This window comes from Salvelinus alpinus, chromosome 7 (genome assembly GCF_045679555.1).
Source record: "Salvelinus alpinus chromosome 7, SLU_Salpinus.1, whole genome shotgun sequence".
Classification (NCBI taxonomy): domain Eukaryota; kingdom Metazoa; phylum Chordata; class Actinopteri; order Salmoniformes; family Salmonidae; genus Salvelinus; species Salvelinus alpinus.
This window is the reverse complement of record NC_092092.1, coordinates 69,754,999-69,771,409: the sequence shown is the minus strand read 5'-3', so window position 1 is coordinate 69,771,409 and position 16,411 is coordinate 69,754,999. Positions and strand designations below refer to the sequence as shown.

General features: G+C 43.5%; 2 protein-coding genes across 3 annotated transcripts in view; one reads left to right on the top strand and one right to left on the bottom strand.

Annotated features, from left to right (window-relative positions):
• The window catches only part of zdhhc2 (zinc finger DHHC-type palmitoyltransferase 2), a 28,683-nt gene extending 13,406 nt beyond the window's left edge, over positions 1-15,277 (top strand). Inside the window, exons 2-14 of one of the 2 annotated variants that reach the window (XM_071411453.1) lie at positions 2,349-2,375; positions 4,915-5,009; positions 6,997-7,117; positions 9,609-9,678; positions 9,784-9,816; positions 10,135-10,255; positions 10,489-10,527; positions 10,721-10,853; positions 12,750-12,876; positions 13,586-13,678; positions 13,982-14,100; positions 14,951-15,029; positions 15,140-15,277. In XM_071411453.1, the coding sequence (XP_071267554.1) occupies positions 2,349-2,375; positions 4,915-5,009; positions 6,997-7,117; positions 9,609-9,678; positions 9,784-9,816; positions 10,135-10,255; positions 10,489-10,527; positions 10,721-10,853; positions 12,750-12,876; positions 13,586-13,678; positions 13,982-14,100; positions 14,951-14,991 (1,019 nt within the window). In that variant the 3' untranslated portion in view covers positions 14,992-15,029; positions 15,140-15,277. The remainder of the gene's footprint in view (positions 1-2,348; positions 2,376-4,914; positions 5,010-6,996; positions 7,118-9,608; positions 9,679-9,783; positions 9,817-10,134; positions 10,256-10,488; positions 10,528-10,720; positions 10,854-12,749; positions 12,877-13,585; positions 13,679-13,981; positions 14,101-14,950; positions 15,030-15,139) is intronic. The other variant, XM_071411454.1, reaches the window with a different exon arrangement.
• Positions 15,278-15,430: 153 nt separating this feature from the next.
• cnot7 (CCR4-NOT transcription complex, subunit 7) overlaps positions 15,431-16,411 on the bottom strand; it is a 13,824-nt gene continuing 12,843 nt past the window's right edge. Inside the window, exon 7 of the mRNA XM_071411457.1 lies at positions 15,431-15,472. Within this exon, the coding sequence (XP_071267558.1) occupies positions 15,461-15,472 (12 nt within the window). The 3' untranslated portion in view covers positions 15,431-15,460. The remainder of the gene's footprint in view (positions 15,473-16,411) is intronic.

Genomic DNA, 16,411 nt, shown 5'->3' with positions numbered 1-16,411 from the left:
CTGGCTCCTCATCACTGAGGTCGTCAGGTGACTGGGGTAAGGCTGGCTCCTCATCACTGAGATCGTCAGGTGGCAGGGGTATCGCTGGCTCCTCATCACTGAGATCGTCAGGTGGCAGGGGTATCGCTGGCTCCTCATCACTGAGATCGCCAGGTGGCAGGGGTAAGGCTGGCTCCTCATCACTGAGGTCGTCAGGTGACTGGGGTAAGGCTGGCTCCTCATCACTGAGGTCGTCAGGTGACTGGGGTAAGGCTGGCTCCTTATCACTGAGGTCGTCAGGTGGCTGGGGTAAGGCTGGCTCCTCATCACTGAGGTCGTCAGGTGACTGGGGTAAGGCTGGCTCCTCCACTGAGATTGTCAGGTGGCAGGGGTATCGCTGGCTCCTCATCACTGAGATCGTCAGGTGGCTGGGGTAACGCTGGCTCCTCATCACCGAGGTCGTCAGGTGGCTGGGGTAACGCTGGCTCCTCATCGCCAAGGTCATCAGGTGCTAGTGGCTGGGGTAATGGAGGTGCAGGTGCTTGTTGGGATGTTACCCTAGTGCTGGGCTATGGCTCTTCTCCATCTTGTTGGGCAGCAGGCGGCGTGAGGGCATTTGCTGCTAGGTTCCTCAACCTCAGTAGTTGGGCTAACAGGCTGCTTGGTGAGCTCAGCATCGGTTTTGACATGGTGGTCCTCAATTTTTTGCTCTTGGCAGTGCCCAGCCATTTTCGGATATCCATGTTGATAAAAGCGTAGCCAACTAGCTATAACTATTCAGTGTGCCACTAACAAAACTTAACAAAGCTAGCTGCAAAAGTGAACAACCTTTTCCCTATCTGTGAGAAAATAAACTGTAAATTTGACCCAATCAGAATGCATTTCTGGACTTAAATTATTTGGATTTACATGATTATAACCTCACCCCCCCATCCCCGTCCCTGTCCCCACCCCATCCCGGTCTGCTGGCAGGCCCAGTGGCGCTAAATTGGCAAAATCGCGCATGGTAATTCATATACCATCTGTTATGTTTATGGGGAAACAAAACTGTTTGGAGGCTTGGCTTGAAGCGCTGGGCATCTTGTGATGACATGCATTATCTGAATTAGGCCTACAGAATTATACCTACGGAGGAGCAGCTTCTATGGAGGAACTTTGAATGTCTTTGAACTTCAGAGTTGACTTAACGTTGGACCAGAGAAGCTAGCTAGCTAACAAGCTTGCGTGTGCAGAGTGGCACCAGAATTAAAACAACATCTTACCTCTTTGTAATTAATAAATCCAATGTGAAATGTGATAACGATAGTATCCCTAACTAGCATTGAAAAAGTTAATCGATTCTTCTCTAATTAAAAATCTCACTCCCTAATTTCTGAATCCAGTTTGTAAGGTCATTAGGCTACTAGACTATGCTTCGGAGGGGGAGGGGCAGGTTGCCTAAACATGCACACACACTGACAAAGATTTTCATCTTGCAGGCAGACACTGGAAGAAGTTTCTGATTGACAGAGGGAGAGCTTGCATAGGTGTTTATTTAATTTTTTGGGGGGGGGACTGGAAAAAATTGCCCGGGAACGTAAAATAACGTTAATAACCGGTTCCCATGCTTTTAAAATAAAGGTTCTGTTCCGGAACAGTATAGATCACTTTCGTTCCCAGTTCTGATTCTATTCCTTGGAATATTTATTTATTTTCCGGTTTTCGGTTCTGTTCCCTGAACCGGTTCCAACCCCTGGTATTAGTTGTGTCTTGGTGCTTTTCATGTGTATAGGTGTATTAGTAGGTGTGTGTAGTAGGGTGCTACTCATGTATATTAGCTGAGCTGAATCAGTGTGCTGAGGACTGGGGTGCTGATCCTGTCATGTGGTCAGCAGCTTTGTCTCAGGCCTGCCCTGCCGCAGGTGGAGCAGCTGCCAGTCAGCATTCACGCCAGACTGCACCAGGCACGATGCTACTGTTGTTGCCACTGCTTTTGTGTTAATGCACAGCAATGCTTTACTATATCAAAAGGTTAAAGAAGGAGAGTAATTTATGATTGGATCAGGTCGTGATTATGTTTCTGTAAGTTGTGGGAGTTTGATGTGTCAGATGGCACTTATAGGGATTCAGCACACTTGCTGGATGTCTGCATCATCCTCAGTTTATTTATCGTTATTAAACGGTAATTTGTGTGCCAAGGATATTGATGCCAAGTACACCAAGGAGAAAATAATCCTTTGTTTTCAGCACAATCTACACATTATGATAACACATTATACTGAAGAGGGATTCTGCTGAAAATGTTCAAAGCATTTCCATTTCTTTATTTGTCCATAATACAGCAAACAACACAGAGACATGACTGCACATTTCTCATCTTCTCTTTTCAGAATCGATCGACAACATTGGACAGAAGAGTAAGTCCCTGACCCATATATATTCTTCTACAGTATAATGAACATTAATACCTGCCAGTAGCAGTATGATAGGGGAGAGTGGGGCAAGTTGAGACAAAGGGGTGAGTTGAGCCACCCTTACTTCTAGGAAACCATACACAAAATTAATAATTTGACCAAATATTTAAGAAGAGGTCCTCATTTCATGCCGTCTGTGAAGGAAGAAACCACATGGAAAAAGTGGTAAGCAAGTTAGGTCCAAAAAAACAGATTTTCACCACGTCAAATGAATTTATTGGGTTAGAAGTTTCATGATGCTTGTATCTAAACCAATATAGATAATTTAAAGATTGTTCTTTACATCAGTTGGGGTCTCTATAAGCTTCAATATGAGGTCATAAACCTAGTATGAAAGTGCATCCCTATATTGTGTGGGCTAATATAGTCCAAATGTTTGCCTTGGGGTAGGTTGAGCAATGGCCATGGGGTAAGTTGAGCCAATGGTTAAGCCAATGGCAAGTTGAGCAAATGGAGGTGTTTTCTTCCCAGGCGTAATGCAAGGCATTATCGCTGGGATATGAGGTAACAACAGGGCCTGGCCTATGTTAAAAGTGTGTGTTAGGTGTTAAGCCTGTGTTAAAAGATGCTTAAAATGATTCAAATACAAAAATATAAAATCAAATGTTATTTGCCACGTGCCGAATACCGTGAAATGCTTACTTACAAGCCCTTAACCAACAATGCAGTTTTAAGAGAAATAAGATTGAAGAAAATATTTACCCATTAAACTAAAGTAAAAAATAAATAATAATAAAGTAACACAATAAAATAACGAGGCTATATACAGGGGGTACCGGTACCAAGTCAATGTGCGGGTGTACAGGTTAGTCGATGGTAATTGAGGTATGTACATGTAGGTAGGGGTAAAGTGACTATGCATAGATAATTAACACCGAGTAGCAGCAGTGTAAAAAAAAGAAATGGGGGGGTCAATGCAAATAGTTCGGGTAGCCAATTGATTAACTGTTCAGCAGTCTTGGGGGTAGAAGCTGTTAAGGAGCCTTTTGGACCTAGACTTGGTGCTCCGGTCACGCTTGCTGTGCGGTAGCAGAGAGAACAGTCTATGACCAGGGTGGCTGGAGTCCTAGACAATTTTTAGGGCCTTCCTCTGACACTGCCTGTTATAGAGGTCCTGGATGGCAGGAAGCTTGGCCCCAGTGATGTACAGGGTTGGATGCTAACCAGTTTCCATACCAGGCGGTGATGCAACCAGTCAGGATGCTCTCGATGGTGCAGCTGTATAACTTTTTGATGATCTGAGGACCCATGCCAAATCTTTTCAGTCTCCTGAGGGGGAATAGGCGTTGTCGTGCCCTCTTCACAACTGTTTTGGTGTGTTTGGACCATGATAGTTTGTTGGTCATGTGGACACAAAGGAACTCTGCTCCACTACAGCCCCCGTCGATGTGAATGGGGGCGATTGTGTTTGTGTTGAATTGTGTTTGGGAAATAAAAATAGATATGGTTTTAAAAGGGTAGTGGTAATATTTAATTCAGTACAGAAATTTGTAGGCAGCTTAACTTACCCTGTCCCGCGGCTCAACTTCCCCCATACCCAGAGTAAGTTGTTCCCTAGAGGCCACTTTTTTTGGACAAGCTATGTTTTCAAAACTGTAATGTTTACATGAATTCTGATTATTTCAAGGGATACGCAACATCCTGAAATATATGTAGATATCTTTGTTAGAAATACTATATTTCCCTTGATAGAGTGATGCTGAATGTAAAAAATGTTTCAACTTACCCCACTCTCCCCTATGATGAACACATACCTGACAGTAGTAGTATGATATGATGAACACTGATACCATGCTAGATGAATAACCCAGAGGTTGAGGCTTATCTATGGGCAGTCATGAGCCAACGGTATCCATTAGTAAGACCGATTTCCACGTTACTGGTACTATTGTGGGGAGAAGAAGTAGGTCTATTAAAGGGTTTGTCTAAGAACTCATAAATGTCTGTTTCCTCTGTCAGGTTTGAATCAGTTATTTACACAGTCAGAGTCAGGAGAGGCCAGACACCCAGGAATGAGGATGATGTTGCATGATGGGTCTGGGAGTACGCAGTTAGAAACAGTTGAATATGATTTTCTGTAAGTCCCTCATCTACACAGGCTGGGACCCAATAGAGACATTCACTGTAGCTAGCCTAATCATCGCTACAAGCTTCATCATAGCAGAATAAATAAGATCACAAAATACAAACATGATTGTAATCATCTTGTTTGGAAATGATAGCTCCAGAGCCTTATCTAAGGGCAGTTAGTCAGGAGGTCCCAAAGTCAGGCTGTCCCAAAGCCTTGACACGTTCTCCTTTGGTGGTTCTTAAGACAAATGTGCTCTGTTCAATGACAAATGTGCTCTGTTCAACTATTGACTTTAAGTTCATGGAAAACAGGGCATCTTTGTTGGTCTATTCTAAAACTGTGTCAGAGATCTAGCTTCTAGCAGACAGATTACTTGGCTGCACAGTGAGCTGTATGTCTTTCTATTCCCAGTTGTTTATCTGCTGGCCTATCATGTTGCCTTCATCTTGTTTACCTGGGCCTACTGGCAGACCATCTTCACCAAGCCCATGAACCCCCTGAAAGAGGTGAGTGTGTGTGTGTGTGTGTGTGTGCGCGCGCGCATTTGATCAAATAGGCTAGTCTGGATGATGTACAGGGAGAGGTACAGAACTAGGCTAGTCTGGATGATGTACAGGGAGAGGTACAGAACTAGGCTAGTCTGGATGATGTACAGGGAGAGGTACAGAACTAGGCTAGTCTGGATGATGTACAGGGAGAGGTACAGAACTAGGCTAGTCTGGATGATGTACAGGGAGAGGTACAGAACTAGGCTAGTCTGGATGATGTACAGGGAGAGGTACAGAACTAGGCTAGTCTGGATGATGAGGTACAGGGAGAAGTACAGAACTAGGCTAGTCTGGATGATGTACAGGGAGAGGTACAGAACTAGGCTAGTCTGGATGATGTACAGGGAGAGGTACAGAACTAGGCTAGTCTGGATGATGGACAGGGAGAGGTACAGAACTAGGCTAGTCTGGATGATGTACAGGGAGAGGTACAGAACTAGGCTAGTCTGGATGATGTACAGGGAGAGGTACAGAACTAGGCTAGTCTGGATGATGTACAGGGAGAGGTACAGAACTAGGCTAGTCTGGATGATGAGGTACAGGGAGAAGTACAGAACTAGGCTAGTCTGGATGATGTACAGGGAGAGGTACAGAACTAGGCTAGTCTGGATGATGTACAGGGAGAGGTACAGAACTAGGCTAGTCTGGATGATGTACAGGGAGAGGTACAGAACTAGGCTAGTCTGGATGATGTACAGGGAGAGGTACAGAACTAGGCTAGTCTGGATGATGTACAGGGAGAGGTACAGAACTAGGCTAGTCTGGATGATGTACAGGGAGAGGTACAGAACTAGGCTAGTCTGGATGATGTACAGGGAGAAGTACAGAACTAGGCTAGTCTGGATGATGAGGTACAGGGAGAAGTACAGAACTAGGCTAGTCTGGATGATGAGGTACAGGGAGAGGTACAGAACTAGGCTAGTCTGGATGATGAGGTACAGGGAGAAGTACAGAACTAGGCTAGTCTGGATGATGAGGTACAGGGAGAAGTACAGAACTAGGCTAGTCTGGATGATGAGGTACAGGGAGAGATACAGAACTAGGCTCCAGTCTCTCCTGCTATGATTGAGAGTGCTATTTAAAATGATATTGAGAGTGATATTTACAGTGATATTACCTTCTTCTCCGACTGCCTGAAGGAGCACTCTATTATCTCTGCTCCTGACCACTCAGATTCAGAGCTTGTTGTTGTTGAATCCATGCGTTTTAGACGACACTCAAAAATGCTCCTTCCAGTACTGAGTGCTCTGGTTCATTCAAGGGGCGATAGCTTAACATTCAGGTCACTCAATAACAATGTTTTCCTTCATACTGTGAGGTGTATTTGTTAGATGATTCAGTGGGTGGTGATATCTGTGGCACTGGGCACCATTGTGTTTGTTATTGTTGAAGTTATTAGTCCTCAGCCTTCAATCATAAAACGCCTGAGTGCCTCAATGTAATAATGTAGCAGCGCTGCTGGGGCTCTGCAAACAGTCTAGCTGCTCAGAAGGAAAGGGCAAAGATAGAAGTGCACATGACTTAGCTGGATCAGCCTTGTGACACACAACAGTTACTGTACTGCAGTCCTCCAGCACTCAGAGCTACACAGCATTTACAGTAGATCACACCATTATAATAAGAGCTCTAATGGGAAGTGCATCTCATTAGTAATGGATGTAGGCCTGCAATATTCTAGAGGTGTAGGATCGTAATTTGAGCCAGTTTGCTGCAGCGGGAAAAAAATCCTGCAGCAACAGAAAATGTGAATTAATAAGTTGATTATAATGAATGGACATTTTTGTAGGGGAAAATCAAGTGTGGAAATTACAAACTTCAGAAGACTTTTTAAACCTCATATGCAACAGGGCTTTTTAAACCTCCTGCAACAGGGTGATGAAATGAAGATCCTACATCTGTTGAGGCACAGGATGCTTCTTATTCTGTTCCTCCATCCTCTCTGTAGTTCCACCTGTCCTACTCAGACAAGGAGCTGTTGGAGCGCGAGGACCGTGGAGAGTCTCAGCAGGAGATTCTTAGAAGGATAGCCAAGGATTTACCCATCTACACCCGCACCATGTCTGGAGGTACTCTATAGAACACAAGCTAAAACAAAAAGTCTGCCCTGTGGGCTGACTTTTAGCAACCCAGCAAACCAGAATTGGTTGCACCATATACTCTAATATCACAAAAACTGTACAGTTGTTCTGATGATTATACATTGAATCAGGAGCGAAAGTAGAATTAATTTCTTCCCGGTGCGGGACCTGCACCAACGTTTTTTATAGGCCCAATTACATATATAATCCCTATTAATTCAATAGGATCTCTCTGGACCTAGTCATAAAGATTTGTCATTTAACTTTTAAAATGTATAACCTTTTATTGTGGCATAAACACAACCAGTCATGATGTTTTTATCTGATTGTCAAACAATCACTTCAAAGGGCTCCTTTACTAAGCTACCCGCACACGTTCATCCACTCACAACATATTTCCAGCCTCATAACAGTGGTGAATGGAAAGAGACATCTGTTACACTAAACACCACAAAGTTGTCATTAGGCCAGAATGTATGTGTCCATTGCTGTCTGCGTGGGTCTCGTTGTCGGCCGCTCATCTCTGCCTTGGCCAAATTTCGGTGTTCTCGTCTAACCACAACGCATCTTGGAGTGTAGGCTATACCACCCGTTTTCACATTTATTCGCTTATTTGTCATGCCTCTGTCATGAGTTAATGATAAAAAGGGATGTAATAGCCTACAGTTTTCTTGACATTTTGTTTTAATTATTGTGATAGGCCCATGTTTTACCGGTACGGCATACCTCCACTATTTATTTTTCCGGTACCCTGTACCGGACCACCTTATTTTCTCCCCTTGTTTATAAATAACATTCGCCTGATGTTGCAAGAATGTCCCCAGAATATACAGTGCCTTCGGAAAGTATTCAGACCCTTTGACCTTTTCCACATTTTGTTAGGTCACAGATTTATTCTAAAATTGATTAAATTGTTTTTTCCCCCCTCATCCATCTACACACAATACCCCATAATGACAAAGCATTTGACATTTTTGCTAATTTATAAATAGAACCCCCCATAAATATTACATTTACATAAATATTCAGACCCTTAACTCAGTACTTTGTTGAAGCACCTTTGGCAGCGATTACAGTCTTGAGTCTTCTTGGGTACGACGCTACAAGCTTGGCACACCTGTATTTGGAGAGTTTCTCCCATTCTTCTCTGTAGATCCTCTCAAGCTCTGTTATGTTGGATGGGGAGCGTTGCTGCACAGCTATTTTCAGGTCTCTCCAGAGATGTTCGATCGGGTTCAAGTCCGGGCTCTGGCTGGGCCACTCAAAGACATTCAGAGACTTGTCCCGAAGCTACTCCTGCGTTGTCTTGGCTGTGTGCTTAGGGTCGTTGTCCTGTTGGAAGGTGAAACGTTGCCTCTGTCTGAGGTCCTGAGCGCTCTGGAGCAGGTTTTCATTGAGGCTCTCTCTGTACATTGCTCCGTTCAACTTTGCCTCGATCCTGACTAGTCTTCCAGTCCCTGCCACTGAAAAACATCCCCACAGCATGATGCTGCCACCACCATGCTTCAACGTAGGGAAGTTTGGTGCCAGGTTTCCTCTAGACGTGACGCTTGGCATTCAGGCCGAAGAGTTCAATCTTGGTTTCATCAGACCAGAGAGTCTTGTTTCTCATGGTCTGAGAGTCTTTATGTGTCTTTTGGCTATCATGTGCCTTTTACTGAGGAGTGGCTTCCGTCTGGCCTCTCTACCATGAAGGCCTGATTGGTGGAGTGCTGCAGATATGGTTGTCCTTCTGGAAGGTTCTCCCGTCTCCACAGAGGAACTCTGGAGTATCCATCGGGTTCTTGGTCACCTCCCTGACCAAGGCCCTTCTACCCCGATTGCTCAGTTTGGCCTGGCGGCCAGCTCTAGGAAGAGCCTTGGTGGTTCCAAACTTCTTCCATTTAAGAATGATGGAGGCCACTGTGTTCTTGGGGACCTTCAATGCCGCAGACAATTTTTGTTACCCTTCCACAGACCTTTGCCTCCACACAATCCTGTCTTGAGGCTCTACGGACAATTCCTTCGACCTCATGGCTTGGTTTTTGCTCTGACATGCACTGTCAACTGTGGGACCTTATATAGACAGGTGTGTGCTTTTCCAAATCATGTCTGTCATTGTAAAATAAGAATTTGTTCTTAACTGACTTGCCTAGTTAAATAAAGGTGAAATAAAAAAATATTTAAAAGAAATTGGTCAGTGGGGTAGATAGGCTGACAATTAATTTGTTATTGGTCAGTGGGGTAGATAGGCTGACGATTAATTTGTTATTGGTGAGTTGGGTAGATAGGCTGACGATTAATTTGTTATTGGTCAGTGGGGTAGATAGGCTGACGATTAATTTGTTATTGGTCAGTGGGGTAGATAGGCTGACGATTAATTTGTTATTGGTGAGTTGGGTAGATAGGCTGACGATTCATTTGTTATTGGTCAGTAGGGTAGATAGGGTGGTGATGGTGTCTGATTGACTGTGCTGACGCTGTCTCTCTTATTCCTCAGCTATTCGTTTCTGTGATCGCTGCCAGCTGGTCAAGCCTGATCGATGTCACCATTGCTCAGTCTGTGATAAGTATGACTCTGCTCATGGCCCTATGCACTGTTCATAAGAACCCTGCTGAAACTGTGTTGGGGAAAATTGTAGCTGTTACTGAGTTTCCTTACTGTTGTTTTACAGATGCATCCTAAAGATGGATCACCATTGCCCCTGGTCTGTATTGCTACTGTACCATTTCATACTTAATCAAAGTGATGTTTGATTAATTATTCAAAGGAAATGGAACAATATTTTCCATTAGGTCACTGTATGATTTGTAAGAGTTTTTAAATCTTGTTTGATAAATGTATCACTTTTTCCGTTGTTGTCAAAGGCTTAACTGATGTCTACGATGTAGATGATATTTCAGCCTTGTCCGTTTCTGTTTGGGGGCCATTTTTACCATCTGTATGTTGTTGTCAAACGGTAGGGTTTTCCCATATGGTGTGATATTGACTTGGAGCATTGCCTTCTTGTTTTGGAATGTGACAGGGTGAATAACTGTGTGGGCTTCTCCAACTATAAGTTTTTCATGCTGTTCCTGGCATACTCCTTATTATATTGCATTTTCATCACTGCTACAGATCTACAGTACTTCATTAAATTCTGGACCGTGAGTAAAATATTTTCATGGTGAACTTTTGAATAATTGACATTCTGTACAATCTAAACCAGTGGAATGATTGCATTTCTAATGTCTGTTATATCTATATATCTCTATATCCATGTTCATTAGAGAAAACTATTATTTTTAATGACTAAATACAGTATGAAAGATGATGCTTTGTGAAAAACTGAAAATAACTGTTTCATGTTCTGATCTTGGTATTCTGATTTCTCTGCAAGGCTGAAGGTAGAACACACGACCGTCTGTTAGAATACCTGGTATGAGCCAATCAGCGGCATTGGATTTGAGGACGATGATCACTGATTGGTTAAGCTCCCCCTAGACTAGTTTCGTAGCGACCTATGCTAACACCCAACTAGCTGGCAGACTTTACTTACAGGTTATGCCTAATGCACACATACAGGTACTGTAAGACTAATACATTGTGTTTGTGTGGAACCGCTCCCTCAGAATGGTCTGCCTGACACCCAGGCTAAGTTCCACATCATGTTCCTGTTCTTCGCTGCTTCCATGTTCTCTGTCAGTCTGGCCTCACTGTTCGTCTACCACTGCTGGCTGGTCTGCAAGAACAGATCCACTCTGGGTAAGAGCTGGCATGGTGTATCTGTATGTTGTTGTGAACATTTCCCTGGTGTCTCACTAAACAGAATAGAAACAGACCTAACATGGGTGCTCTGACGGAGTTTCCAAGAACAGGCCTGGGATAGGGACCTTATTCTATTCTTCTCCACATCAAATAAAAACACAGATTGAGTCACTCATCTGTGGTATGATTTGATAAGGCTCTTTGTTATGGCCATTATCGGACAGGCAGACAGAGAGAGCAGTCTCTTATCATGTGTGCTAGAGCTGGGACGATAAACTGGAAATTATCGATACTGACCGAACCAATCATTTATCAAGGATATATTACTGATATTAATAATAATACGCTTTTACTAGAGGAATGTGAAGTTTGACATGAAATTAGTCTGCTACTATGGGATATTTCTAATGGGACAATTGATAACTACAACATTCCAAGTAGCAGTAGTAGTAAAAGTAGTAGTAGTAGTAGCAGTAGTAGAAGTAGTAGCAGCAGTAGTAGTAGTAGTAGTAGTAGTAGTAGTAGTAGTAGTAGTAGTAGTAGTGATAATAGAAGCAGTATAAGTAGTAGTACTAGTAGTAGTAGTAGCAGTAGCAGTCTTAGTGCAGTAGCAGTAGTAGTACCAGTAGTACTAGTAGCAGTAGTAGTAGGAGCAGTAGTAGTAGTACCAGTAGTAGTAGTAGTAGCAGTAGTAGGAGCAGTAGTAGTAGTAGCACTAGTACCAGTAGTAGTAGTAGTAGCACTAGTACCAGTAGTAGTAGGAGCACTAGTACCAGTAGTAGCAGTAGTAGTAGTAGCAGCACTAGTAGTAGTAGCAGTAGTAGTAGTAGTTTTAAGGGTAATATAAAAGTGGTGCACACTCATTTTATAAACGCATCGTTCAATTTATCGTTATCTTGATCATTTTGTAAATGTATCGTGCTATGGACTTTTGTCCATATGGCCCAGCTCTGTGTGCACAGTGGTGCACTTTTTTGTCTCCAATCTGAGTGAGTGGATTATTCAGGGAGTGAACAACAGGCTCACAGTAAGAGGCTTAGTAACAGACACTGGAAAGGTAGCCCTGCTGGAAAGGTAGCCCTGCTGGAAAGGTAGCCCTGCTGGACAGGTAGCCCTGCTGGAAAGGTAGCCCTGCTGGAAAGGTAGCCCTGCTGGAAAGGTAGCCCTGCTGGTCAGGTAGCCCTGCTGGTCAGGTAGCCCTGCTGGACAGGTAGCCCTGCTGGAAAGGTAGCCCTGCTGGACAGGTAGCCCTGCTGGACAGGTAGCCCTGCTGGTCAGGTAGCCCTGCTGGTCAGGTAGCCCTGCTGGAAAGGTAGCCCTGCTGGAAAGGTAGCCCTGCTGGACAGGTAGCCCTGCTAGAAAGGTAGCCCTGCTGGAAAGGTAGCCCTGCTGGACAGGCCTTTAGAGGACACGGTCAGTCATACCTAGTAACACAGCACAGCCAGTAGAACTGAAGGCATAGATCTGTCCTCAGAGAGCAGGGTTCTTGGGCTCTTTGGCTCATTGTCATTACATAAAGTAAATTACAAATGGCTGATCTTCATTTTTGCTGTACCAAGGACAGTTCAGTGAGATGGAGTCAAGGGTGTTAGTCTGCAGTTGTGGCAGGCTTTTAAACAGCAAATCTCCCCACCCTTTGAGAATATCAAACTCTTTCAGCAATCTCTTCCCCTATAGGATCATTGACAACTGATGTCTCAAAAAATGTTATATCCATGAAGGTGTTGCTATTGGTTCAGGAGTTGCATAAGTCCCCACAAAACAATGACGTTCCTCTCTGTTTCCTTTGAACTATGAAACATCTAGATTGCATATGTTCTCTATAAACGATGCCAAACTAGATCTCTCCTCAGTTTTGGTTCAACACTGATCATATTCTACTCTGTTGTTCAGAGGCGGTCCGCGCGCCAGCGTTCCGTCATGGGGCAGATAAGAATGGCTTCAGTCTGGGCCTCGGTAAGAACTTCCGCCAGGTCTTCGGTGATGAAATGAGATACTGGCCATTTCCTGTGTACTCCAGGTATATACGTATTCCCTTATTTTATCAGATAAGTTAACTGAGAACATATGATATTTTACAGCAACGACCTGGGTAAGAATGAGCCAATTGGAAGCTGTGGATGATTAGGTGGCCATGATGGTATTAGGGCCAGATTGGGAATTTAGCCAGGAAACCGGGGTTAACATGTCTACTCTTACGATAAGTGCCATGTGATCTTTAGTGATCAGAGTCAGGACACCCGTTTTAACATCCCATCAGAAAAATGGCACCCTATGCAGGGAAATGTCCCCAATCACTGCCCTGGGGCATTGGGATCTCCTTAGACCAGAGGGAAGAGTGCCCCCTACAGGCCCTCCACACCACTTCCAGCAGCATCTGGTCTCCCATCCAGGACCAACCCTGTTTAGCTTCAGAGGCAAGCCAGCAGTGGGATGCAGGGTGGTATGCTGCTCGCAAATAAAATATCATGCTATCGACTCTGACTGAACCCACCGTGAAAACACTGACATTCTCAGCTAAACAGAAAGGTCTGGCAAGGCTATGGACTATACTTTGGGGCTGACAGTGATAGAGAGGAGGGGAGAAGAAAGAACTTGAACTTAATGGTGAACTATGGGGGCAATGAGGGGGACAATGTTGCTAAGCGTGAGAGGTGGTTAGTTAGTTGTTAGTTATTAGGAGGATGAAGAGGAAGACTTTTAAACACAGGATTGTGTTTTGTGTTTAGTCTGGGTGATGGGTGCTCCTTCCCAACCTGTCTGGTGAATCAGGATCCTGAGCAGCCCACCTCTCCTGGACACAACCCCCCTCCCAACAAGACGTAAGTATTCATCTCCTGGACACAACCCCCCTCCCAACAAGACATAAGTATTCATATCCTGGACCCCCCCTAATACATAAGTATTCATCTCCTGGACAACAAGACGTAGGTATTCATCCCTCACAGGAAATCCTGCCCACACTCTTCATACATTTGGTCCTTTTCCATAAAGATGGTTTTTGGATACAGATGTGAGAGAGTACTTTAGGGGTACTTTTCTAACAGTCATTTTGCTAATAGTCCATTGAAATCCATTCATGTACTGATCCTGTCTAATGGTTTGTCCTGTGTTGTGTTGTGCAGTGTTGTTGGAGAGAGCCACCAGTTCCCAGTCAAACCACTGAGGGAGTCCCAAAGTCGACTGCTGAACAGCGCTCCCTCCTGGACAGAGAATGGGGGAGCAGAGGACAAAGAGAGACGGGGTGAGGGCTCAAATATCTGATGGGAGCCGAGTAAACCCTAACCTTATCTTCATGTCCAGATCCCGGTTCAACCCTAACTCTAGCTTCATGTCCAGATCCCGGTTCAACCCTAACCTTAGCTTCATGTCCAGATCCCAGTTAAACCCTAACTCCATGTCCAGATCCCGGTTCAACCCTAACCTTAGCTTCATGTCCAGATCCCTAACCTTAGCTTCATGTACAGATCCCGGTTAAACCCTAACTCCATGTCCAGATCCCGGTTAAACCCTAACCTTAGCTTCATGTCCAGATCCTGGTTCAACCCGAACTCCATGTCCAGATCCCGGTTCAACCCTAACCTTAGCTTCATGTCCAGATCCTGGTTCAACCCTAACCTTAGCTTCATGTCCAGATCCCAGTTAAACCCTAACCTTAGCTTCATGTCCAGATCCCGGTTAAACCCTAACCGTAGCTTCATGTCCAGATCCTGGTTCAACCCTAACTCCATGTCCAGATCCCGGTTCAACCCTAACCTTAGCTTCATGTCCAAATCCCAGTTAAACCCTAACCTTAGCTTCATGTCCAGATCCTGGTTCAACCCTAACCTTAGCTTCATGTCCAGATCCTGGTTCAACCCTAACTCCATGTCCAGATCCCAGTTCAACCCTAACTCTAGCTTCATGTCCAGATCCCGGTTCAACCCTAACCCTATCTTCATGTCCACATCCCGTTTCAACCCTAACCCTAGCTATGACCCTAACCCTAGCTTTATGTCCACTGTTTTTTAAACTTTTAAATGTTGTCTACAAATCATTATTCTATGACCATTCTCCAATAACTTTATTAACTGTATGCATACTGTGTTTTTCAGGCACAAGTAACCCAGCAATGGCCATAGAGAATGAAACATAACCCCGGCGAGGAATGACGACTTCCACGTGGAATCATAGGTGCGTTGAAAATTGATCTCAATATTTAAAAAATATTATCCACAAAGCTTGAGGTAAAAACGATATGGTTTATTTCTAATGTATCACATAATGCTTATTTCCTTCAACAGGTCTATGCTGATCCCAGTGTTCAGCGTGCCTATGAGAATGTGCAGTTGTGATATCACCATAACCAGTCATCTTTCTTACCATAACACACTGCTGTAGTTAATTGCTGCTTAGAAGGGCTTAGTTTACTGTTGTTTTTGCTCTCACCAGTATCATTGGAAACAGACGTAACATTTGAATCCAACGAAGCATTGTTATTGTTGTTTCTAAAGACATCATTTAACATGGTGAAAACTGGTTTCCTGAAGGCTGAATATTGAGTATGAGATCAAGTTGTGGCCTCGGAAGATTGAAGTTGCATTCCAATTACTTGCCGTGTTTTTTCAAGTTTGGATCTGAAAAGCATAAGAATAGGATGAGAAGTGTTTTATTTTCACTTTGTATAACAGGTGGTTGGTCTAAGAAGCTACATGTTCAGTACATCTATATTATTTTAGTAAAGGACCCTTGAAGTATTGTTGTATGATTTAATTATCTTGGACTTCGTCTTCAAAATTAGTCTATTTTTACTTGTGTAATGTCTAAACTAGAATGACTAACTTGTATTTGTGATTGACGGAAACAGTATAAATATTCCATTTGAATGTAATTTTAGAATTTGCCAATACTTAATCCTAACCCAACATGCAAAGATGTATGATAGTGAATGTTGATTATGATTGTATAGACATATTTTAAGAGTAAAAGCTGCTTTGTGTGCGTGATTATTGGATGAGATATGCAGTGTTAGGCTTTTTATGGCACTGAACATGAAAGAAGTATTGAAAAGATTAACAACCTGTTGTGATTTAAACAAAAAAAATCCTTCAATTAACTGATGCATGCTTCATACTCAGGATGCTAACAAAACATAAGAAAGTAAATAGTTTCATGTATTATATCAGTTTCTCTCTCTTGGAAACGCGGTAAAATCACTGTTGCATAATAATCATTTGAATAAGGGCTATATTGATATTCTTTGATTTGAAAGGATTCCTGTGTTCCTCTGGCATTGGTGAGGATACCATTGGCTCTTAGACATCACCAATCAGTCTTATTTTTTGATATGTCAGTGTGCTTGCCATGTCAAGTGTTCCTGTAGTGCTATTTATTGTCAAACTGCCAGCCAAAGATCCTGTTTTTCTCCAGAGGCCTGACACACTGGCCTATGATCTTCAAATCCAAGCCTCGGTTTCAGAATGTTTGCTGCATTCTCAATTCAACTCCATTCAAATATGGAAGTGCTGCAGAAATAATACAGCGATTGCTCCAGCTGTTCCATTCCTTGTGAGGGT